The sequence below is a fragment of the Stigmatopora nigra genome, chromosome 6 (genome assembly GCF_051989575.1).
Source record: "Stigmatopora nigra isolate UIUO_SnigA chromosome 6, RoL_Snig_1.1, whole genome shotgun sequence".
NCBI lineage: Eukaryota > Metazoa > Chordata > Actinopteri > Syngnathiformes > Syngnathidae > Stigmatopora > Stigmatopora nigra.
In genome coordinates this window covers 6,466,573-6,490,579 of record NC_135513.1, presented here as the reverse complement: position 1 = coordinate 6,490,579, position 24,007 = coordinate 6,466,573, and the positions used below count along the sequence as shown (strand labels likewise).

General features: G+C 40.6%; 3 protein-coding genes and 1 long non-coding RNA gene across 21 annotated transcripts in view; 2 read left to right on the top strand and 2 right to left on the bottom strand.

Annotated features, from left to right (window-relative positions):
• LOC144198378 (nuclear factor 1 X-type-like) overlaps positions 1–10,466 on the top strand; it is a 131,058-nt gene extending 120,592 nt beyond the window's left edge. For 11 of the 16 annotated variants that reach the window (XM_077719358.1, XM_077719355.1, XM_077719359.1 and 8 more), the window contains 3 exons: positions 990–1,137; positions 3,209–3,297; positions 7,936–10,466. In XM_077719358.1, the coding sequence (XP_077575484.1) occupies positions 990–1,137; positions 3,209–3,297; positions 7,936–7,950 (252 nt within the window). In that variant the 3' untranslated portion in view covers positions 7,951–10,466. The remainder of the gene's footprint in view (positions 1–989; positions 1,138–3,208; positions 3,298–7,935) is intronic. The other 5 variants (XM_077719363.1, XM_077719362.1, XM_077719357.1 and 2 more) reach the window with 2 other exon arrangements.
• A 3,269-nt stretch (positions 10,467–13,735) lies between these two features.
• On the top strand, positions 13,736–21,630 carry rnf11a (ring finger protein 11a). Of its 2 annotated transcripts, XM_077718949.1 has the most exons (8): positions 13,736–14,088; positions 15,073–15,245; positions 15,335–15,529; positions 16,538–16,580; positions 17,699–17,859; positions 17,967–18,222; positions 20,003–20,104; positions 20,192–21,630. In XM_077718949.1, exons 1-3 carry the CDS (start codon positions 13,990–13,992, stop codon positions 15,504–15,506), a joined length of 444 nt encoding a protein of 147 aa, XP_077575075.1. In that variant the 5' UTR covers positions 13,736–13,989; the 3' UTR covers positions 15,507–15,529; positions 16,538–16,580; positions 17,699–17,859; positions 17,967–18,222; positions 20,003–20,104; positions 20,192–21,630. The 2 variants fall into 2 exon arrangements, with proteins under 2 accessions (XP_077575075.1, XP_077575074.1); XM_077718948.1 differs by having other exon boundaries at positions 15,335–16,580; positions 20,192–21,626.
• hmox1b (heme oxygenase 1b) lies at positions 17,064–19,625 on the bottom strand. Its single transcript, XM_077718947.1, has 5 exons — positions 18,897–19,625; positions 18,672–18,783; positions 18,354–18,569; positions 18,001–18,273; positions 17,064–17,853 (listed from the first exon to the last, which is right to left on the bottom strand). Exons 1-5 carry the CDS (start codon positions 18,926–18,928, stop codon positions 17,686–17,688), a joined length of 801 nt encoding a protein of 266 aa, XP_077575073.1. The 5' UTR covers positions 18,929–19,625; the 3' UTR covers positions 17,064–17,685.
• LOC144198099 (uncharacterized) lies at positions 19,884–23,643 on the bottom strand. 2 transcript variants are annotated; one of them, XR_013326658.1, is made up of 5 exons: positions 23,494–23,643; positions 23,132–23,314; positions 22,213–22,316; positions 20,646–20,854; positions 19,884–20,123 (listed from the first exon to the last, which is right to left on the bottom strand). It is a non-coding gene; the product is annotated as an uncharacterized LOC144198099 (long non-coding RNA). The 2 variants fall into 2 exon arrangements; XR_013326659.1 differs by lacking the exon at positions 20,646–20,854.
• Positions 23,644–24,007: the final 364 nt, after the last annotated feature.

The window sequence follows — 24,007 nt, the reverse complement described above, 5'->3', positions numbered from 1 at the left end:
GGAAACAGGGCTGTGCAGCTGTGGTACTTTTCAAAAGCACAGTCAGTCTTGCCATTTGGTTGCTTTATTAACTAGTTCGCTGCCATTAATGGCAATAGTGATCATTCATTGCCAGAGCTTCCCAGAAACAAAATAATCCGACGTCTATCTCCATCAATGGCAGCCGATTATTCAGGCAACTTTAACTGAATACTTTTCAAACTAAACTTAATATAGTAAAAGACACAATCACTTAGCCAGTCACTCCAAACATTGCCCAAGAGACCATTTGTAAGTCGAGAAGGAAACGTTTGAGCTCTGCTATTTGAGATAAAATGACAAATATGGGTAACAAATTGGTTACTTAGGTTGCTAATACCTCAGTCCTGCACATATGGAGCAAAGTCAAATTTATGTAATGCATCACTATCACATCAGAGCTAGGAAGGGGAGTGTGATCGGGTTGGCATGGTTGGTTTTATTGGGACTCTGACATTCATCTGCACATGCAAAAAAAAAAAAAAGGAATTATCCAGCACTCACGATTCATGTACCCATTTTGAGAACTGCAGCTCTACACCACTACTGTAAACTTGGCCTTCATGTTTTGACTCGTTAACTTTGTGGCACCTGAACTAAAACTAAAATGCACTTCCACAAACTCTGCACAGTTGACCCCACCAATTAATTCAATTGTATGATGACACAGTGACCGTCTACTTCTTCCCTTGTGAAAAAGATGTTCTACACCTTTGTTTCTCTTCTTACGTCTTCCATTCTTTTTTTGTCAGGCTGTTGTTAGTTTACAATTAGACTCGGTTTGTAAGTGTGTTTCTTTGTTGCTCAACACCACTGTGCACTTGTGTTTGTTGTTGCCATCTATGTGTCAGTAGTTGGATGTGTGTTGGATGTCACTCTTATGTAGCTTATGTGCCTGACTGACTCCCTTACGTAATGCCGGAGGGGGCGTGTTCCGTCCTGCTCACCCTGTCTATATGGTCCGTCTGCAGCCTAATGGAGGTGGCCAGAGCAAAATGCCGGGCTCCTTCCTGCTGCCCCCGCCACCCCCGGTGGCACGCCCTGTGCCCCTCCCTATGCCCGACTCTAAAACCATCAGCACGCCCACCGACGGTGGACTCAGCTCACCCGCATCTCCGTGTAAGTCACTCCCACTCCCCTCCGCAAACCCCCATGACTGCCCCAGTGTCCCCAGAATTATCGTTGACGCCAGTCCAAACCAGAATGTAACAGTTCCCGTTAAAGACCCCTTTTTTATGCCACTTCAATTCGCTTAATTGGCACGTTAGGAGTCCAAGAATTTACGTGCGATAGTGACACAAGCGGATTTCGACTTAAAATAACACACGACCATGCACAAATTGAGGATTACTACGATGGCTACTCCTGTAGTTTTCCGTAAACTGGCCTTGAGTTGCTTCCAGTAAAAAGGCCATCTGCTCCAAATCTCAGCAGCCCCTGGAGTTACCCCCAGTTGAAGGACTCTATCGAACCACATTTAGGCCTAACGTTATTAGACGCCACGCCTTCTTTCGCCATACCGAAGGTCCTCTTTCCATCACTTCTGTATCCCTTTCTATCACTCTGAGCTTCAGTCTCTTTTTCTCTGCTGGTGTCTTTGCGTTTATTCCCTACCCTTTCCTTCTTGTATTCTAGTTTCTTTGGCTCTCTAGTGTTGATTTTCATGCTTTCACCACAAGAGGCAGCGTGATCTCCACCCCCTTTTTTCGTTGGCTTTGTTGGGTTGTGTAGTTTGTTTGGGGTGGGGGTAGAGGAGGGCAGTGCTTGACCCCCATGCACGTTGCTTCTGTAGCCAAAATGCTTTTGATCGACACAGGCCATGCATGTCAGCCTAACAGAGGCAATATGCCCCTTTTTCCCTTTCTCTCTTGTACATTTATTTTTGCTTTATTTGATGTATTCTCTGTTTTTCCCCCCACTTTTGCTTCTCTTTTCCCTCCTTTGTAGGGGAACAAAATTAGGGCAGTTGGCGTGGACTCCAAAAAAAACAATTCAAGAAAAAAAACAGATAAAGTTGACCATGTCCTAATTTAGCGCACCCAATCCCCATGTTATACTTTCTCACAGATCTCGCAATACTTAAGAGCTACAAAAATATGAAAATTACATTATATGGAGAAAAGCGTAAACATGAATATTGAGGATTAGTTACACACACTTGGGGGAGAAGGGGAGAGGAGTCTTTAGGGATTGGTTGACCGGTTGACTGGTTGGCTGGTTGGTTGTTTGGTTGCACTCACACAGGTGCAGTGAAAGAGTCGGGCCATGGGAGAGGCACTTCACGAGGGGGCGCCGGACGGAGCAAACGAGGCACCTTTCCATCTGTTTCGTTTTGACTTTCTCTCCTTCTTTCCTGTCACCCAACACACTCCCACCGTTCTCTGCTCTTTCCAATTGACATGTCACTTTATTATTTATTTATATTGACATATAAATAAATAGGACCCCTCGTCACCCCCTTTTTTTGGTTTCTCGCTCTGGTGGCTGTTGGGACATTCGATTTTCCTTGCAAACATTCATTCGGAAAGATATCTATCACAACTGTAGTTTGGCACATACGCACCATTTACTGTCTGTCATACCCTATCACTAGTTACCCCCCCCCTACCCAGCCATCCGCACCCCCAGTCAGATCCACACTGGAGTCCAGTGAACACAACTGCCCTAAATTTGATCCTGTGACATCAGCACCTGGTGTCAGCCGCTCTTTTATCAATCCTCTAAATGTAAACGGTTGCCACCGGTGTTGAATCCGGTTCTTCTGCTGGTCACCCTATTATTATTTCAACAGTGGGTCCTCAGTGGTTTTGTATGATTACGGGCCCAGGGGCTGCTGAGGATCATTAGTGACTATTTGGAATCGCTTCCCCATGTTAGCACTCTTCATTACAGACTCTACATCCCCTGTGTAACCACAAATTACATGGCTAAGTAAAGGCAAATAACAATTAAGTTGCCCGCAACATGAACAAATCATCCATATGACTAAGCGCACATCAGTCTCACCTGCCCTTTACCGTCTTATCCCAATAGTTGATTTGACAGTAGTCTATTGACATGCACTTGAACTGACAAAAAGAAGAGAAAAAATGTCGATTAATGCTGATAAGAGCATCAAACGCTAGTGTGAGCTCAGTGTGTATGTGTTTGTGTAAAAAGCATGTACACACTTGTCTCTCTCTGTTTGTAGCATACTCCACGCCAGGCTCCACAGCTCCCAACCGGTTTGTCGGCATCGGAACACGGGACAACTTTCTGAATATCCCCCAGCAGACTCAGGTACCCTGCCAGCTTCCCTCATTCAACTAACACCCGCCCGTCCGTCCACCTCCGTCGCCTGTGTCTCCTCATCGCTCGTTTCAAGCATGCACACTCTCACACTTGTCTCAATAAAATGTGCCGACGTGGCTTTTTAAGGGGACAAGCGGGTCTTTCACAGCAATGTGGATATCATTAGTTTTGACCCAATTCATGAGGCCGCATTCAAAGGCTGTTCTAATTGGATAGGCTTTTTAAACATACCAATCTTTGCATGCTTTTTAAAAGTACAAAAAACAAATATATCATTACTTTTAAAGAAGGGTGCAAGAAAATGTAGGTTTCAATTATTAAACAATTATTTCAACAATTAAATCATTATGCCAGTAAATATTTGCACATATCATAAACTTAGAGGCATATAGATATCAAACTAATGAAACAGTATGAGTACTTGAGGTTTTTTTTTGCCTTCATAACAATGTATTCCAATAGATGAGTAATGATAATAATTAGCCGTTTATATATTAACCTAATTAGGAACGCTTGTTAACAGGTATACAAGTGAATAAACAAAATTAGCAACATAGGAGTTTCTTAAACTTTAGATTTTTACTAATTCCCACCACAGGGAACGTCAAAGATGACAATGGAAACACTCACACGGTAGATACGAACGATTTGACTGCTCACATTGAACGTTCAGATGTTTACTATTGCATTCAAAAGCTGTAGGGTTAAGTAGCATCTTTTCGAGCTGATGTCATCTGTCAAAACAAAGCAGAAAAAATGTGAGGCTCTCAACACACTTAGGCTGGATATCCGGCGCAAACATCAAAGCTACAACAAAGCTTGTATAACATTAGGATGTGTTGGATTTTGGGGGGTGGGGGGGCTAGATTGCGTTTTTGTAGTCCTGATTTTTTTCCCATTGGAATTTGTCCCCATAATTGCTCATTGAGTTCACCTGTCGTGTCTCTCTTGCTCATCCCCTATTTTATCACTGTGGTGTTTCTGATTCTTTCATCAACAATGCTCTGTCTATTTAAACCCCGTGTATTTATGAGTTCTTGTCAGATCGTCTGCCCTGTTTTTCTGTAATGCCATGCCCTGTTCTTGTCTCGTCCCCCTCCTCATGCCCCTGTATTTCACATGGAAAGAAATGATGCTCGCTTATTGTTCAAAGTTGATGTCCAATGCGTGTTAGCATTAAACGAGTCAACTTTACTTAGTCGTTTATACTGGTCAAAAACATAAATCATCTTTATCTATAGTAGACAAGTCCTCGTTTTGAGATCAATTTATTAGAATGACTGCCACTCCTGATTTGAGCTACAACTCATCCACAAATATGGCCAACTCACAATCAACATGGTATTATTTTGTGGCACTTTCAGTCCTTGACGCTCTTTAAATTGGATCATATTCTTTGTGATCTGCTTCAAAGGTCTGAATGTTCTCATTTCACTGGCGTTTCAGTGGCGTCTGCTTTGATATTGATGTGTTCACAGCACTTTCCTCAACCAGAATCATTAGCTCAGACACGGCGGTTGTTTGAGTTGACATCATAGCTTTCCACATCCAAGACATTGCTGTGAAATACCCGCAGGGGTGTATTATAGTGGGCTGGATATCGGTCCTCGCCCACCTACACGGATTCATTTTATACTCGTACGAAGGCCTTAGGTTTCAGTACTGGTTACAATTCCTATTCCTTCAGCAGTTTCCCTGCCGTGAAAGTCAACAGCGCCAGTTAGTTAGAGCTGGATCAGTGTTGATTTATCTCCACAAGGCCCCACAGTGTGTATTAGGGCAGCGTGTGAGGCCACTAGAGCACTACATTGTGGTTTTTGCCTTGGCTGCTCTCTACTGCTGGGCTGCCGTGTCTTGGGCCCCCTCCATCACCAACACAACTTTTCTCATTAGGGGCTAACCGCACCTGCCTGCAGCCAACTCTCATCTGCCGTCCTTTCTACACACATGGAAGCAATCTGCATCCCCCTCCCCGCTCTACGGCTCTGCTGGGCTGCCGCGGCACACATCCCCCCTCTCTAGCTTTCCCCTCCTGCTGCTCCCTCCTGTGTTTTCAGGCTCCCCACCTGCAACACTCTTCCGCAGATGTAGCCCTGGCACAGAGGGGGCATTCAAACCCCGTCCAAATGTGTCCGAGCGAGCATCGTACGCACGCACGGACACGGAACCCCGTGCCAAAACTCTTGCCCCTTGTTTCCCCCTCATGACGACAGCTTACATCTGTTCTCGAGATGTTATTATCCTTTATTCTTCTGAAAAAAAAATATATATATATAAAAAAATACCTCACTCGCCCTAACAAATACGACCTAAAAAAAACAACATTTCTCCTTCTGTCTTGCATTTATATAAAATTTGGTAGCATTTGTGATCTGGCAAAGCAAAATGAAGAAAAATGGGGGGGAAAGTTCACAGTAAAATTTGAGATGGGAGATTGTTTTTCAATATTTGCTTCATGAGAACAACTTTTATAGATTTCCATTATCGTGAAATCATAAAATGGCATATCGTAAGAGGGTCTCAAAGCGTTTTTTCATGTCTACCTAATGTTGTGCAGCTCAGAATGTCTGATTGTGCATGTTGTGCTTTTTTAATATTGCTATTTTCCTATGCTACACTATTACCCAATTCTATACTTTTTGCATAACTTTCCATTCCTTAAAAAAAAAACATGGATGTTTAATCTCGAAAAATATTCAAGGTTGTCCACCTTTTTGACTTTTTGTGTTCCCTCTGCTGATGACCTTGTCACGCTGTAGACTGATCAAACATTTCCCTCTGTAAAACAACCTTGTTTGTTAGACAAAATAGCATTGAGGGACGCAATTTGAATTTTAAGCTCATCACAAAATGTATTTTCCCCAGCCCAATATCCCTAAATTGTGTGAGTAGTGTAAAGTCAAGGTCCATGTCGGCAAAAACAAAAACAAAAACAACACCCAAGCATAATAGCAATTATTTATTATTATTAATATAGCAAATTCCTTTCTATTCCTTCTCATTTCAAGTAGAAGGTCGAGATTGAAAATGTCAATACTTATTTCTCTGATGGACCGGCACCATTTGGCTCTCGGACCAGTACCGACCCATGGACCGGTGGTTGGAGACCACTTCAATAATCCATGGCGATGCTTAAAAAAGGAACAAAAAAGCAGTCTGATGTGCTCTCTGGTGGCAAGATTTGAGTAGTGCAGTCAGAGCAGTGTCAGTCGGAGAGTGGCCAAAAAAAGCATGGGACAGAACACTCGGGAGAAAGTAAAAGAAGAAGAAAAAAAGAGCAAGGGAGTTAGTTGAAGCTCACTGCACTCCACAGTCACGTCCCGACTGTCTGGTTGCTCCTGGCAACCAGACATGATGTCATAGGCTGTTGGACTTGGACGAGCAAGGGGGGGCCTTGGGTCACTTTCCACTGCCAAGGATTACATTGGGAGGGTGATTACATAGAGCGGAAGAGAGTAGGGGGTTAATGGAAGTGGCCACCAGAAGGAAGAATCGGCTACAATCACTAAAGAAGTGAGCTGAGTGAAAAAGACAGAGAATTGGTGAAACTTTGGATAGGTTTAAACTAAACTTGAGGGGGGGACGACAACCGATTTGCCGCGCTTCTCAGGTCGAGAGGCCTGTGGAATGTGAGCAGAAGCCAAAGCATATCGGCCTGTGCCAAACTTTCTCTCAGAGTAGTTTTTAGCCCCATGTTGTTTAGTAATATTGTGGAGACTGTTCATCAGTCATCTGATATGGATACACTTTTGTGTATGATTTAAAAAAAAAAAGGAGTAGAATTATTGTTGTTTTGCTATTCTAGTTTTGTACAACACAAGTGTTTTGATGAGAAAATGACTTTGCGCAGATATTTTAAACCAGCCAATAGTGGTCTGTATAGTATTACTGTTTTTGTTAGTATGTTTGTTTTTTGTAGTGTCTTGTAATGCGGAGCTAAGTTAATATTCAAAACAGGAATCATAGAGTGCCACCTGGTGGTGTTCAAATTATTCCCACAACTATTTACACCCTTTGGATTTTAGCATCTAGAAAAAATGAAAGGAACCTAGGAGAAGAAAATAATTCAAATAGTTTGAGATAATATCATATTGATGATGTTTTAATCTCATTTTGTACAGTTTTTGAGAGGTTTTACAATAACTATGCTGTGGTTAAGTGGTCAGTATGTCGGCCTCACAGTTCTGAAGTCGAGGGATCAATCCCAGGTTTGGAGTTTGCATGTTCGCCCAGAGGTTTTGTGGGTTTTCTCTAGGTACTCCGCTTCCCACATCCAAAAACATGCAAGGTAGGCCAGTTGAACACTCTAAATTGCCCCTTAGGTATAAGTGTGAGGGTTGTCTGTCTTTTCGAGACCTGCGATTGGCTGCCCACCGATCCAGGGTGTCCTTTACCTGGTGCCCAGTGTTGGTTGGGATAGGCTCAAGCACCCCTCACGACCTTAGAGTACAGAAAATAAATTAATTGCGGCATTGGATTTTGGGTGCAGTGGAAATAGTTGCTCTGTTGTCAATCCCATTTATTTGAGGGGTTTTCCATGCAAATGCAGACCAGTCATTTGTATTCTTCATGATCACCAGATTGATGATACTTGACTAATTCTATTTTTCCTTTTCTCCTCCACAGTCCTGGTTCCTCTGACGAGGTCTCATCGAAGCAACAGCTAAAACGGTGTCATGAAAATTGGAGAAAAAAATGACCAAGAGCAGACTGCTGACACTAAAAAAAAAAGGTCTCCCTTTGGCCCACATTGTACAAAGTACGGAACCCACAACCCAATTGCTCCCCCCCCACCCCCTACCCCATCCAGCACGATTTGAACTGGAACATTCATATTCCCCTCCTTACCCAGACCTCCCCCTTCCTTCTGAAATGGCTCAAGCCACAATGAGATGGAATGGACAGACTCGTAAAGCCAGGCAGAAAAACGAGGAACTGTCACACGCTCATCGAGAAAATGATGGATAGGAAACACAAATATGACAACCTGGCAATTGACCAATTTTTACAAATGTGGTTTCTTTTCTTATTTTTTCCCTTAAATCACTTTTATTTTTTTATCATTTTGTCATCTCCACCATGAATCCCTACGCATTGGCCCGTGAAATTTAAAAAAAAAAAAATGGTAGTCAGTGCTCACCACCTAAAATTGCGCACCTTTTATGATCTGAAAGATCTTGGTGACGCCCACCTACGATGATGATGACCACCACCACTCGGGTTCATGACCACAAACGCAGCCACATCCCCCCCCTACCCCTCACTCACCTCATTTGCTCAGCCCTGAAGACCCATTAATTTGCGATTGGCCAATCCCCGTGACGCCATCAGATGGTGTGACGTATATGCACTAAGTGGCTGGTCTAATTTTTGTTTACCTGTCCAAGTATCAGGGCACCTTTTATTTTCTTAATTTTTATTTTTTTGCGGGGAGGATAAGAAACTTTAGCCAGGTGAAAGCGTTTGCAAAAAACACCAAGGCTACGTGTGCTCTTTCATCCCCTCACCTATGCACTATTAATTCTCATTAGGGATGAACAGAATTGCACGTGGACGGCCACAAGGGCAGTGAGGGGAAGCCAGACAAGTAAATACTTCACAAGGGATGTGGCTGCGCATTTAGGTATAGATGAACCCTTTCAAATGCAACACACAAACACATGCACACATTTGCAACCATCTTCCCTAAAATAGTCTGTCACATAGCCACACTTCTTTTTAATGAGAATCAAGGATGGGCACAATAATCAGTCAATTATAAATTGGAGCCGTTTAAGCAAAATGGAGGAAACTACTTGGCTAGCAACTACAGTGAATCCCCATTTATCGCGGTTTTTATTTAAAAGAAAGTTATTCTTTAAAAGGATTTTTTTCTTTCCCTTCATTATGCTTTTGAACTTGTTTAAATTGATGCATTTTAAAACATCCCAGTAGGAAAAATGAACGAATATTTTCAAACATTTTGAATTCACCCTCAACTAAAATTGATTTTAGGTCTGCTGGGAAACTCTTATTGAAAGTAGTAGTTTAAATAGTTATTTAAAAATATTTACAGTTGGAATACAGTCACCGGATATTTCTGTAGTAATAGTAACTCTGAATGCCACAACGATTTGGTGTTTTTTTCCCAGATATTTTTATTGTAAAGCTACAATGGAAGCATTTTAAAGCAGCATTTTGGTTTTAGAAAATCTGTTCAAATAATGTTCATCACCGTGCCTTTTTCTGATGCGCACGTCGTACATTGATAAAATAATAGTGGTGCAAAAATGTAACCGCGATAACAGGGGAACACTATTTGCCATCTACATAATTACAACGTAAAAATTCTAATTACTGAGAAATAGTCATTTGCCCATCCGCCTTCAGGATTTATTTTGACAGGAAGATGCACAATAACAGCATGAGCTTCCTATTATTGGCTTTCACTTAGCTTGTAGGTTTTTTTTTTCTTGTGATCTCTTCTTTTATTGGCAGATTTTATTTTATTTTTTTTAGTTTTCTTCCACTTGGATTGCTTCGCATGTCATAACACTTTCCGCCGTAGTTTCTTTTTAGGACGCTCCAAACCAGGCCCAGGTTTCAGTGAATAGATGTCAACTAAACAGGGAAAACCTTTCAAAATCCTTTGCGCTTATGGACAGCACGGTAACAACAGCTCATCACACACAATTCCCTGCGTTGCTTCACTTTATAGTACAGTCAAAGGAATGCATACACACACACACTGACACTTATCAAAACATGATAAAAAGAAGCCTTTATATTTGGTTCCCCAAAATGCCTTTTTAAATGATTTTCATTCGTTTAAGATTTGCCTAAATTGTTACATATAAATGTTTAAATGAAGAAATTGCATCATGACACCATCTAACATCAAAAAATAACTGGACTGCCTCGCTATTGGTTCTTTTTTGCAGGGATAGTCACTCAAGTAAAATGTACTAAACATTTATCAAAACACTAAGATGAAAAAGTGCCTCTATTCCCATCATGCAATTTGTATTCAACTTTAGGTTCTTTAGCTGCATATGCTTAAAAAATATATATATAAAAAATTGGCCTTGACCTGGGTTTCCCAATTGAGTGCATAACATGTATTGCATCCAAGTGGCAGAAATAAGAACAAAAAAATGTACCAATTCCAAAAAAACATTTGCCTCTTTTATGATAAATAGAAGCCTACTGTTCTGACAATCTTTAAAAAAAAAAAATCAAAAATATGAGAAAATTTGGGAAACCCTGGTCCGGATGCATATTTATGTGCAAACATGCTTTTTTTTAAAGACACAGAGAAAGATCTTATACATATATATTTATGAGATATGCTCCTTTTTAACTTTTTGCTATGAGCTGGTAGGCAGTCTAGTTATTTTTTGAACCTTCCATTCCCAGAAAATCATCTTTCCCATTGCAGTACAAATCCCAAAATGACACCACACACGTGCAGCAGCGCAGCGTTCTAATACCCTAGATGAAAATGTCAACAAATTTTGACTGTAGAATTGAAGAAGAAAAAAAGTGTTTTGTTTTTTGATGGAAAGTATTATTATTGAGAAATATGTGTCGATTGAGCCACGTGCAATGCATTGGGTAGATCATTGTGTTTGTCTGTTAGAGATTTTTAAGAAAGCTACGAGAAAAGAGAAAAAAAAGGTATTTGTCTCAAGTCCATAAGCTCCGGGACTCTAAACTTTGAGGGCCACAATTAAAAAAAAAAACAAAAAAAATGACAAAAAAAGGCAAAAAAAAAATACTTAGTCTTTGTAAGTTGGGGATAATGTTATAATGTTTTTATTTCCTTTGTCTCTCTTTTTTTTTAATGTTTCTGTGTAATCATTTGTTTATAAAAAAAATTGTGGGAGGGCTGAAGGAAAAAAATCTAAGCAACTTCTCTATCATTAAGTGAAAACTGGTGCTCCTCAAACACTATCAATTCCATTCTGAACTATTATAAACGAATGGTAATGAACAAAAAAAAATAGCAGCATTACTCCTCTTCTATCTCTCTCTACTATTTGTATTCTTCTATTAAAGTGGGGGGAGAGGTTCCCAATTTTCAGAGGAAAAATTAACTGTCAAGTGAAGGAAGCAACCTTAACTTCAACACCAGAAACTCCAAAAATTGGCCAAAAACCACCAAAAAAAAAATTAAAAATCCTCCCGCCATGGCTTTTTTTGGGCAGCAATGTGAGCCTCTCCCCTTGTTGCAACCCCCCCTTGCTCCTGCCCCCCTACTCCCGCCTCTGTAAATGACTCTTCTAGTGCTTGTGCTGTAGTGTATAGTTTCCCAGCAGTTAAAGGTTGTCCCTTAAAAGTGCCTTTTGTTCACAGACTCCATTTTGTAATCCAGTATTTTGTTTCGTTTTTTGTTCACCGGTTACACCGGAGCGCCGCGCTCTAAATGGCAAAACCGTACATTTTAAAATGAACCATTATTGTTCCTACCCTTCTCTTTCTGATATCTATATGCTTCAATATGCATACAGGTATTAAAGGTGTGAATTAGTTCTTTATTGATAAATGATGGCAAGAAAAAGTGTCATTGTTCAGGTGTCGCTTTCTTTCCTTTCTCCCCCCCCCCCCCCCACTCCACTGTCTATTTTCTCTTGAGACACTCAACTAGTATGTAAATGTGTGTCCATCATTTTCGCTCACTGGCTCGCTCTCTCTCTCTCCTGCTAAAGGGCGAGATGAAAAAATATATATATTACTGAGAAGCTTCTTTTTTGTTTTTTGTTTTTTTTGTCTGAGCAGAATGCAGTTAGCTCACATGTTATTCTTGTCTGTATGCTTCACATTGTATCGCCATACACATCACTTCTGCTTCTCCATTCAACAGCTAATGTACGTGAACAAATGACGCTGATGGGCTTTTGGGGGTGTCCTTCCTTGGGTGGGCTTTTGGGAAGGCGTGCGTTTGTTAAGGGGGGGTTTTGGGATGGAGAAAAGGCTAAGGAACTGTTCGGGGTTGTTGGAATAGGGGCTGCTCGTACGAGATTGACTTTGCTCTTTTGTTTTGGTTATTTATTGTTTGGCTTAGTTTGACTTCCCCTATTTTTTTCATCATAATTTGGATTTTTTTTTAAATATTTGCTATCAGGGTATGCTGTGTTTAAAAGCTCTTTGAGGACAGGAAGCCTTGGACTTAAAATGAAAGCTATAAAAAAGCACCTTATTGCCGGACTTATCCTGCATGAGGTTGAAGGGAAGGTGGTGGTGGGGTTCCAATTTGAAAAGCATCTGTCCACAAAATGAATCTCTGCTAAGTATTATCGTTAACGGTGGGTTTTACACAGTAAAACTCTCGGCAGTATTAACCACTTGCAACATAGCGGCCGACCGACTACGCGGGAGGTCATTGCCAGCATGACCTTTTAGCGGGTTCCCCCCACTAGTTGTCCCCTTCTTTTCTCCACCTCATGCTGGACAGCTCCAGGTCTGTGTACTCTCGTTGAGTTAGTTTTCTTAGGCGTGTATGGTTACTGGTGTACTAGCTGCAGCAGCCCCCTCCCTCATCCCCCCATCCCCCTTTTAGTCCCAGCTCTTCTACACCTCTGTCTACGCACCACTTCTTTGTGAGAACACCCCCAGAGCTCTTAAGTGAAATGCATGTGTTAATTACAGTTTCTTTTCCATAAGAAGAAAAACGCAGTTTGAAAAGAGCAGTACCCGATTGAATAAAAAAGGATGTTCTTGACTGTACTGGCTTGCTTTCACGACTCATTATTTCTTGTACAACACTACACCAACCCCAAATAGGTGTAATTTAGCTATTCATGTGTTGATTATGACCAGAGCATAATGCTGAATTGCCCACATGTTTGTGTAAATATTTAGTCTATATGTACCCTGCTTAATGACAACTGGTTCGGTCTCTCTGCCAAAGTCAGCTGGGATTGAATCCAGCATATTAAAGTGGCCATAGATGCCTTAGCCTCTAAACTCATCTTGTTAGAAATATGTTCATAAGGTGAAACAACTGGGCTCATTTAATGGCACATAGTTATAAGAACACTCCCTTTCTATGTAAAAGATAAGCAAAAATAATTCCCAAGTGTATAATATGAAACTAAATACTGGGTACTAATTAGATTTTGGGGCATTGAAGTGAGAAAATGAATTTCACAATATCTTGTGTGATCACAGTACCAAATATGGTGATGCTTTGAATTTGCCTGCTTAGATGGAAGATTGGGATTTCCCATGATCAGTTAGAATTCATGTAAAAACATTGGATAAAAACCCCTTTAGTTCTCTCTCTCTTGGTGCAGATTTTTATGGATACAGTATAATTGTCCTTAAACCGTGTACGTTAACATTTGGATGATACCAATTTTAAATTGCATTTTAATTTGGTAGATTACCACATTAAACCGGAAAACAATGGTTAAATTTCTTCTCTTACGGAAGTAAACAAAAATCTCCCGCGAAACTTCCGGTCTACATTTTGCAATCACAAGCATTTAGGACACGGAACCTCTCGGTTGTGCGTTTCAGATTCGTGTCAATTGCTACGATTAAGTCGGAGAAAACACTTTTATGCGAATTTATTTCATGACGAGACATCAGATCTTCATCGGGCTTTTTTTTTCTTCTAAGGAAGCATAAGAAAAACGAAAACAGCTAGTTGATTCGAGTCCAGGTGTTGTGAATATCGCTCATGCTGCTTTCTCTTCAATGGGGAACTGCCTTTTCTCTCAAGGAGTGAATGATCTGTCTCTTCTGAACGAATCTGAAGGGGGAAGCCTGCCAGGAGAGCCGCCGCCGCCATACCAGGTGACCCCAGTCAGCCCCACTTCGACCTACATAACAAATCGGTCACGGTAGCTAAGACACGCGGTGGCTGCAACTTAGTTATCAATCAATCGTTTGCTGTCGTTTACTTTTAGATCATCATTAAATTAACCACATATATCACATTTGTCTTTCTGCCTCTAAAACACATAAGTACGAAAATAGTTGGGACCAGAACTTGTTTCATAACTTGGAATTTGGTAAATGGAGCAACATTTCAGATGTAAATGATCTAATTCACAGTTGTCAAACTGATTCATGAAAGGGACAAATGCGTGCAGGTTTTTGATCCAAACCACCAAGACGACACATTTTCACCAATTTGTTCGCTTACAACTGTAATCAGTTGATTGCAAACGGGTGCTGCTTCTTCCAGCAGACCTCAGTGGCCTAACTTTTTGCACCCACAATTCCACACGCCCACCCTACACGCCCACCCAACAATCTCACCCGCAGACCCGCCCTGAAATCAGTTTGACACCTGTGATCTAATTCATTCCAACACTGCAATGCTACCTCAACAATTTCAAAATAAAATAATGGATACAGAAAGTATTGAGGTTATGGGGAGTTTCATAACTTAGATCTTGTTTTTGTATATTACTTATATATTTGCATATCAAATAGATTTTTAACCTGAAAATGTCTGAAATTGCTGAATAGTAGTTCTCCTGGGCTTGTGTGGGTTTTCTCTGGGTACGTAGGTTTTTCCCCCCCACGTCCCAAATATACTTGAAGGGTAGGCTAGTTGAACACTCTAAATTGCCCCTGGGTTTGAGTGTGAATGGTTGTCAATGTAGTGTTCTGTGATTGGCTGGCGACCAATACAGGTCCCCCATTTGGGGCAAATAGTAGGCTGGGATAGGCTCTAGCACCCCCCGCGATCGTTTTGGGGAAAAGCAATAAGGGAAATGAATGAAATAGATTTGAAAATTATGATTTTTTTTTCTAACCTCGCTAATCAAGGAGCACCCGGAGGCCGTACCCGTGTACCATCCCACCCCCGGACAAAGTCGCTTGGCAAGTCAGCTAAGCGAGGACGAGCAGGTGCGCATCGCCCAACGTATCGGCCTCATCCATCACCTACCCAGAGGCATCTTCGATCCGGGCTCGGACCCCATAGAACGAAAAGTCAGAGAGTGAGTCAGTCTTGAGTATGTGCAGAATGTTATCAAGATAATCCTGCAGAGTTGCAAAAACTGAGAATTTGTTTTGGTCTTTTTTTTAGATGTGTGATCTGCATGATGGACTTTGAGTACGGCGACCCCATCCGGTTTCTGCCCTGCGTTCACATCTATCACATGGACTGTATCGACTCTTGGCTCATGCGCTCCTTCACCTGCCCATCCTGCATGGAGCCCGTGGACGCAGCGCTGCTAGCCACCTACGAAACTAACTGAAGACTGACTGCCTCCGAGCTCACGTAATCGCACCTTAATAACCCAAACTGTCCAAGCTGCTGCACACAAGTAGCCCCTGGGCATCTGGCATTTTGCACATGTTCTAAAAATGCACATACATGAAGAAAATGAATGTCACAGTAATTGCTTGGATCTGATTGGTTGATAAACTGAAACTCAGAATGAACACTTGACACATAGCAACTAATTTCCCATAAATATTTCACTTTTATATAGAGCCTCAAATATAGATTATTTTTATATTTTAGATTGGGGATTTGGCTGTTCCACCAATTCAGGGTGCCCCCTGCCTGTTTCCCATAGTTGCCCTGGATATGCTCCAGCACCCCCAGCAACCCTTGTAGGCGGTTCAGAAAATGAACGAATGAATATTTTAAATTAAGTTTTGACAGTTGGGTGTCTCAAATGTCACTGAATAATCTTTATAATGTGCAATATGTAACATCAATAGAAAGAATGGCAGTATGAATTAATTCTGAACAGAAATAGAGATTTACTTCATTTCTCACATGGGATTAACTAATATATTCATGATTAATATGATATTAAACCAAAAAGAAAATATTGTGTGGGATGACATATACTACTTAAATGTAGTATGTCTTAATACGTTTATCTTGATAGCTTTGGAAAAAATCCCTTTTCCCACTTTTTTCAAGAGCATAAAAAATATTGCACCATTTTAAATTATTAGTATTAGGACTATAGTCAAAAAAAAATTAAGCACACCATTAAAATTTTACACTTGTAAAATCTTGGCAATCATGTGATTTTTGCCTTCGTTTTAAATGACACAGATGAACACAGATGTAGTTTTCTGACAGTTTTTTTTTAAATATTTTAGTGTTATTTCCACCCTTCTCGTGTTTGCTTAATGCCAGCAGTAGAATTGAATGTACTTAATGGCACATAACAGGAGATTTTTTTATTTTTTATCCCAGCTGCTGTGCCTTGTGAGAGAGAATGAAGGTTTCTTGTGAAGTACAATCATGTTGACTGTGTTCTTTCAGGTCGTAGTTGTCCACGAGGTGGAGCCACACACCAGCCTTGATAGTATGTATATCACCCCTTTTTATAGGTCTTTCTTTCCCACCTTTTCGCTGCTCAGTAGTCTGTTTTAACTTATGTGCAATCTAAGAATGTATAGGAAAAGTTCTAACCACAATTAAAGTTGGTTATACATTGCTAACCCGGGTGATTTTCTATTGTTGATGATATCTATGGCTCAGAATGGTGTCCAAGTGCAGAAAACACAGGTAGAGAATACTGTGAATGGTTTGTTTTCTAATGATTAATCAAGTGGATGCCATTGATGACAATGCCAAGTGAGTGAAAACCATTATGGGAATCCTGTGTATAGTCACATATAGACCAACAAACCCAGCTTTTAAAAGATTTGATCAGATGTAGTAGATTGTTAAAAAAACATAAACAAAAATGTCAATCATTTGGACTCAATTTGTAGGCAGAGTGCATTAAAGGCAAAAAAAGGAGACATTCAACATGGCTATAAAAAAAACTGGTAATTCCAAGATGTAATTATAACAAAACACTTTAATAAAACATCATATGGCAGTACACATTTTAGAATTGAATTAGACAATACAGTATATTTTATGTACAATTATGTACAGTAAATAGTAAAAGTTCAAAGGAACAAACAATTCAGAAGTAGTTTTCATTCGTTTTAAATCTTAAATGGGTGCAATTTAAGCAAAAGAGAATGTACTACCGTTTCCCATTGTACCAAATTCCTTTTCTAGTGAAATTCAGTATAAACTGTTTGCATTTATGTCATTCTACTGATTAGATTGGCATCAGTTTCGGCAGACCGAGGTGAATTGTTCGAACAGATTACATAAGAAGTCATGTCAACTTTCTTGACCTATGCTAGAATTAGGCAGAATGGGTATGTAAATCAGCTTCTTTTTACATTATTCACAAATTAAAATTGGCGCTATCAGTCCTAATGTAGGACCAGTAAAGTCCTCTTTTTAAAAAAATACTTATACTTATAACCCTAATGGCTTATACCCTTCTTCATTTCTAAAACACAAAAATATATATACTTTTCAAAGGTAATTGTCTGGTATGAATGTACATTATTAACCCTTTCAGTCATTTTTGCAGGAACTCTTGAGTCAGCTGACATTGTGCCCTACGACATACAGATTCCCATGGTGACAACAACCACCAAGATCCCGAGAAGCATCCTGTAGAACGAAGTGGACATCATGGAGCTCTGCAGACCATTCTTGGATCCCACATGTTTGGAGTCCATCTGCTTTTCAGTGATATTCAGCACCTTCTGCACATCCTCAAAGACCTTTCGGTAAAACACAATCCATATGTTAGATATAATAAGAAAGTGAACAATAATACTACAAAGTCAGTTGAAGACTGCAAGTGTGACATGAACCATTCTGTGTCCCCTTACAGCCCAAAGCTCTTCACTCAAGTATCGCTATCCTACCTGGATGTTAAGCTCAAAGGAATTGACAGCCTCATCCAGAATGCCCTTCCTCTGTTTCTCGCTCAACTCCAGGACGTTCATGCGACTGCGGTAGAGCTGCTTGAACAGGTTGGGGCTGGATACCCCAGGGAAGGCGAAGAAGGCCAAGCCCTCGCCGTTCTTCAGGCCCATGGACTTTTGGGCAATGCGACCTAGGACCTGGCCACCGGACAAGTCGCCAAGGTAACGAGTATAAGCGTGGGCCACCAGGTATTCTGGGTTCTCTTTCCCAATCTGAAAAAATGGAAAATTATGGATGAGGATCGTAGTCGCGTAGAGGGAAATGTCCCTTTTTATAATTGATTTAGACGGACCTTTCGGATTCTGTCGCAGTATTTTCTCGTGGCTGCGGGCACCACGATCTTATCCTTCCAGTTTGGACCGTAGAAGAACTCTAGATCTTTCTCGATAGGTTCCAATCTAGCCAGTTCGGAGGGAAAGTATATAGGCTCCACTGCGGGGTGGCATGAGTTCTTGTCCAGTTCCTCTTCCAAAGTCTGGTAGATCTCATGAAGGGAGCTAAGGAGAAGCTAATAGAAGAGAATGAGATGATGAATATGTATAAAAAGCACAGTAGGAGATGAGAGAAGGTGTTGAATATGAATAAAAACACAGTATGAAATCCGTATTACCTTATACTGTGGCATAGTGACTTGTCCTTTCTGGAAGCTCAGCATTAATTCGGTGTTCTCTGCCCTCATGTGAATCTCCATTGTCACCCGTTTGATTTGTTCTGACAGGTCCCTGTAGGGTAAATACAGTTATTATTAAAGATAAATACACATTGCATCTAGTGTGTTAAGCATAATAAACCAGTGCAGTTTTTTGGGATTTTGAGAAATCCAATGCATTCTTACTTTTCAGTTGTTTGCGTCTTTGGCGTTTCCATCGTGTTGCTTTTCTCCCAAGTCAGGTTCCACAGTCACTCCGTCGTTTGCAGTCCTCTTTGTTCACTTTGCGTCTGCCAGCTGCGCTTTTATACTCTCCTCCTACTTCCCTCCCACTAGACTAGCGGAATGAAAACAGGAAGACAGCTCAGCATAAACAGCACGGGGCCGTGAGCGACTTAACGTGACACAGCAATTTGGGAGGCGGGAGAGAGAGAGTTGGGAAGTTGAGCAACGGCCTGGAATAACAGCAGGGGCGGGCCCAAGGCTAAGCATGACACTGCACTGTTCATTGTAGACTTAACTCAAAACATGACTAGAGGATTCTCAAAAGAGAAGAGGGAGGGCCTGTATGAGTCACACAAAGGAAATGTCCCATGACTGGGTAAACAATGTAAGAACTACTTGTAACATTAAAGAAAAGGAACATAGTGGTCATCAGAAATTTTGTCGATCTTAGTTTGCTTTTTTTTTGCTATCAGTAAGATATATAAATTAAGTTTTAAATATAGATTTGAAAATGTATTTGTATTTTTTTTTGCAGACCATTCTTGCAGTCCACAAAAAATACAAATTAATTTTCAAATCTAGATTTGGAAATGTATTTGTATTTTTTTTGCAGGTCATTCTTGCATTACATAAGTCATTTTGAATATCACATAACTGTATGGCATTTTGATCTTCTCTTCTGTCAAATTGGAATGGCATCATCCCCCTTAAGCGTGCCACGACCACTGAATTTTTACACCCCCCCCCACCCCCCCCAAAAAAAAACTAATGCATAAAACCAGGGTTAATAATCAAATCATTTACCTGTGTTTTATCAGGCGGCAGAGTGTCTGACCTCTGAACGCACTAAACTTACGCAAGCTCTAAATGTTACTCAGCGGTTTTCCCTACTAGCGTCTAAGGCTATTTCTTTATTTAAATAGAAATAATAAAATATTAGTGCCTTGGTTGAGTGAATATAGTTGAGTTTATTTTTGAACAAACAAACTATACTGAAGCTGTTGCCTGATTTTATCATAATTCTTCTTGGGTCAATATTTTGTTCTGTTCTATTGGTTTGTGTGCAGGTTTATCAAAGTTTATCACAGCGTCCAGTCGGGAAGAGCTCGCTGACTGGCCACAGGAGCAGTTGGGACAGATGCACATCGACACCACCTTCTTCATGCCAGGTTGAAAACCATGTCGCCACTGTAAAAAAAAAAAAAAGTAGTCATCTTGGGCAGTGTTGAGAAATATTTGTCTTTGTGTCATGAAAGATGCATTGGACAACATGGAAGAGGAGAAGGAGAAGAATGAGGTGCAGCCGACCGTCCGACAAGTCAAGGCCTGCTTGCCTCACCCTGTGACAGTTGTGGGTTTGAGCTGTGTCCCCGTCATTCGGCAGACCCGGATGTCGACCAGGGCGACTGGCAGAACAACGTCACCATGCGCTCTTTCGACAGCTGGCGGTTGTGATGGACGTTTTGTTGCCGGCGTGACGCAAATGCATTTTGGACCAATAAGTGTTTGGAAGGCTTGCTTTTAATACCAGCAAATAGCCAGTATCTTTTGCTTATGCAGGCCAATTATTTTAACACATTTTATGTAAAATGTTAATATATTAAAATGTAAAATATAATTTGTAAAGTGTTCTTTAATAAAAGGTATTTTTTCTTATGTCGCCAGTGGGATGCGAACCAGCGTCCACTTGGGTGGCAGGCGCATACTCACTGTGTGCGCTATGAGTCAGTCTTCATTTGTCTGGGTGGCCTGGGTTCAAATCCACACATTTTCCCTTAGTTGTTTCTGTGCACATCTTGTCAAGAGACTCAGATGATTACTTAGGAAAGTGTATCCACTTGGTGGCGCAGAGGTTAGTGCACTGGACTCCGGTCGGGGAGACCTGGGTTCGCTTCCCGCTGTCGACCTTTGGCTGATCACTACACTGTGTAGTTCAGTAAATGAAATGCGAAGAGAAAAAAAAAGAAAAACTTTTTAATTTATATTAAACACTTAGTCATACTTTTCAGCAAAAGGTTATATTCCGAACTGCCTTCGGCAGTTCGGAAGAATGTTGAAGGGACCTGTCTGTGCGAAAGGCGTTCTCGGGTCGGCCTTCGGCCGACCCTCGACCGCTTGCTTGGTCAGTGAACCGCCGACACCGGGAAGCGAACTCACGTTCTCTCCGTGCAAAGGCGAGTGTGCAACCCACTACACCAACTCGTGCCCCACTTATACATAGGTGTTGAAACGTTTTATCCAAGGAAATGGGGTGAAACACTTAGTCATTTTTTGGACAAAATGCTTCATCCACCATTGAAGACTTATTAAGTTAAACACATAGGCATTTTAACTTATTCTTTTAACTGAATAATATTTGGAAAATCTTTGCCTGCACTGGGATTTGAACCCAGGACCACAGAGGTGAAAGACTGATGACTTATCCACTGGGCCACCACCCGGTGAGAGAAAGTGGTAGTACTTATACTTTTACCTCTTTCATTTACCTGAGACACTTAGTGATTTTTTGACTAAATGTTTCATCCACCACTAAATACTTATTCAGTTAGACACTTAGGCATTAGAACTTATTCTTTTAACTGAATAATATTGGGAAAATCTTTGCTTGCACTGGGATTTGAACCCAGGACCACAGAGGTGGAAAGCTGATGACTTAACCACTGGGCCATCATCCTGTGGGAGTAAGCAGTAGTACTTGTACTTGTATCGCATTCATTTACCTGAATAATATTGGGAAAATCTTTGCATGCACTGGGATTTGAACCCAGGACCGCAGAGGTGGGAGGCTGATGACTTAACCACTGGGCCACCACCCTGCGAGTGAAAGAAGTAGTACTTGTACTTGTATCTCATTCATTTACCTGAATAATATTGGGAAAATCTTTGCATGCACTGGGATTGGAACCCAGGACGACAGAGGTGGGAGGCTGATGACTTAACCACTGGGCCACCACCCTGCGAGTGTAAGAATGAGTACTTGTACTTTTATCTCATTCATTTACTTGAATAATATTGGAAAAATCTTTGCATGCACTGGGATTTGAACCCAGGACGACAGAGGTGAGAAACTGATGACTTATCCACTGGGCCACCACTCTTCAAGATGTAGGCAGTAGTATTTGGTTATTTGTCTCTTCAAGTGGAACCGATTTGGTAAGCTTATTAAGAAGCAAAGCAAACCAGTGAAATCTACATCCTACATCACCGCCACCCGCAGGTGAGTCTAAGAAAAACAAAAAAGATACTGCACAGCAACATGAATTTCTTTTAAACGTACTTTTTTTTGGTCTTCAGGTGTCCTCGCTCTCCACGCTTTGAGAAACCTTTTGGTTGGAAGACTGTCCATCCCAAAAGTCATCCATTTTTGCCTTTGTCACTAATCTGAAAAAATAGAAATAAAAGTTGACAGCAAAGTATCTCTTGTTCTATTATGTGTCCTTGACTTTGATTTATGTTGTTTTTTTAGAGAAAAAAGCCTTACTATATATACCGTGTCATTTTTAAAGAAAAAATAGCCTTATTAGATATACTATGTCGTTTTTGATGAGATAAGCCTTTGGATTAGGTCGTTTTTTTTTTTAAAGCCATACTATATACAATGTAGTTTTTATTTTTTAAAAGCCTAATTATACATCAGTGGTGTCAGACTCGGGTTGGTTAACGTCAACTTGATTTCATCTGGGCCGGACCATTTTAGATAAACCTAGACTTTTTATAAATGGATTAAAAGAACTGGATTAAAAGCACAGAATATTCAGTTTTTTTATAGATCTAAAACGATGTTTGTTTGAGCTTTTTAAATATAATTTTACACTTTACAAAATTATTTTGACCTAAAAACACAGAAAAAATGATTAAAAAATTACATTTATTGATTTAAAAGGGGGAAAATCAGGAAATTTAAAATACATCCACACTCTTAGTTTAAGTTAGATCCTAAAACAGAAAGTCGGCACTCATGATTTACTTTCCCGGGCCACACAAAATGATGCGGCAGGCCAGATTTGGCCCCCGGGCCGCCACTTTGACACATGCGCTATACATGGTCGTGTTTGGGGGGTATTCACTATAAATGGGCATTTAAAAAAAGAAGCCTTACTATACTATGTCGTTAAAAAAAACCTTACTATACATGGTCGTATTTTTTTTTTTTTTTTAGCCTTACTATACATGGAGGGTTTGGTGGGTCAGCCCACCTGTGTGGGGTTCTTCCCAGGCCTCCATGGGTTTTCTCTAGGTACTCCTGTTTCCTCCCACATCTCAAAGGCTGTAGGCTGGTTGCACACTAGATGTGAGCGTGAATGGTTGCCCGTCTCCTTTGCCACCGCTTCAGGGTGTCCCGAAGTCAGTTGGGATAGGCTCAGGCACCCTCCGCGACCCTTGTGAGACAAAGCGGTTCAGAGAATGAATGAACAATCAAAGTTGGTCTCATTTCATCAGGCTTTCAAGTTCGGTTCTCACGGACCGCCATCACGCTTTGAGAAATGCATCTACTGTTTAAATCGGCGTTTCAAAATGTAATCAATAAGATTTCAGGTCAAAATAGCTCAGTACGTACCACTCGTCCGTCGTTCGTCTTCATTTTAAGATGGACAACACCGTCAATAGACAAAATACGAATTCTAGCTCAAATCATGGCTCAATTGAAAAAAGTCGCGGATCGGCTAAACACACGGTCACCGTCGCACGTCGATGACGTCAGGTGCTGTGCTCCAATACGATTTCAGTGGTCTTTGGGCTAATTGTATAGTATTAATACGTCACTGGCGGCCATCTTTTGTGTGACCTCTTACGGGCTCAAGTCAGCCCTTTGCTATGTGGCATTGGGTCGACTCGCTGGTTGCCATTATATAACGGCGAGACAACGCTTGATTAATTCACACGATGTATATATATATATATATATATATATATATATATATATATATATATATATATATATATATATATATATATATATATATATATATATATATATATATATATATATATATATATATATATATATATATATATATATATATATATATATATATATATATATATATATATATATATATATATATATATAT

Bases quoted from the DNA above. Each gene is read 5' to 3' on its own strand.
- hmox1b (XM_077718947.1), bottom strand. From the start codon at position 18,928: ATGGAAACGCCAAAGACGCAAACAACTGAAAA. The intron at 18,784-18,896 runs GTAAGAATGCAT...TTTACCCTACAG, and splicing joins AAGACGCAAACAACTGAAAA to GGACCTGTCAGAACAAATCA. The intron at 17,854-18,000 runs GTAGGATAGCGA...TTTTACCGAAAG, and splicing joins CCTTTGAGCTTAACATCCAG to GTCTTTGAGGATGTGCAGAA.
- rnf11a (XM_077718949.1), top strand. From the start codon at position 13,990: ATGGGGAACTGCCTTTTCTCTCAAGGAGTGAATGATCTGTCTCTTCTG. The intron at 14,089-15,072 runs GTGACCCCAGTC...TCGCTAATCAAG, and splicing joins AGCCGCCGCCGCCATACCAG to GAGCACCCGGAGGCCGTACC. The intron at 15,246-15,334 runs GTGAGTCAGTCT...TCTTTTTTTTAG, and splicing joins ATAGAACGAAAAGTCAGAGA to ATGTGTGATCTGCATGATGG.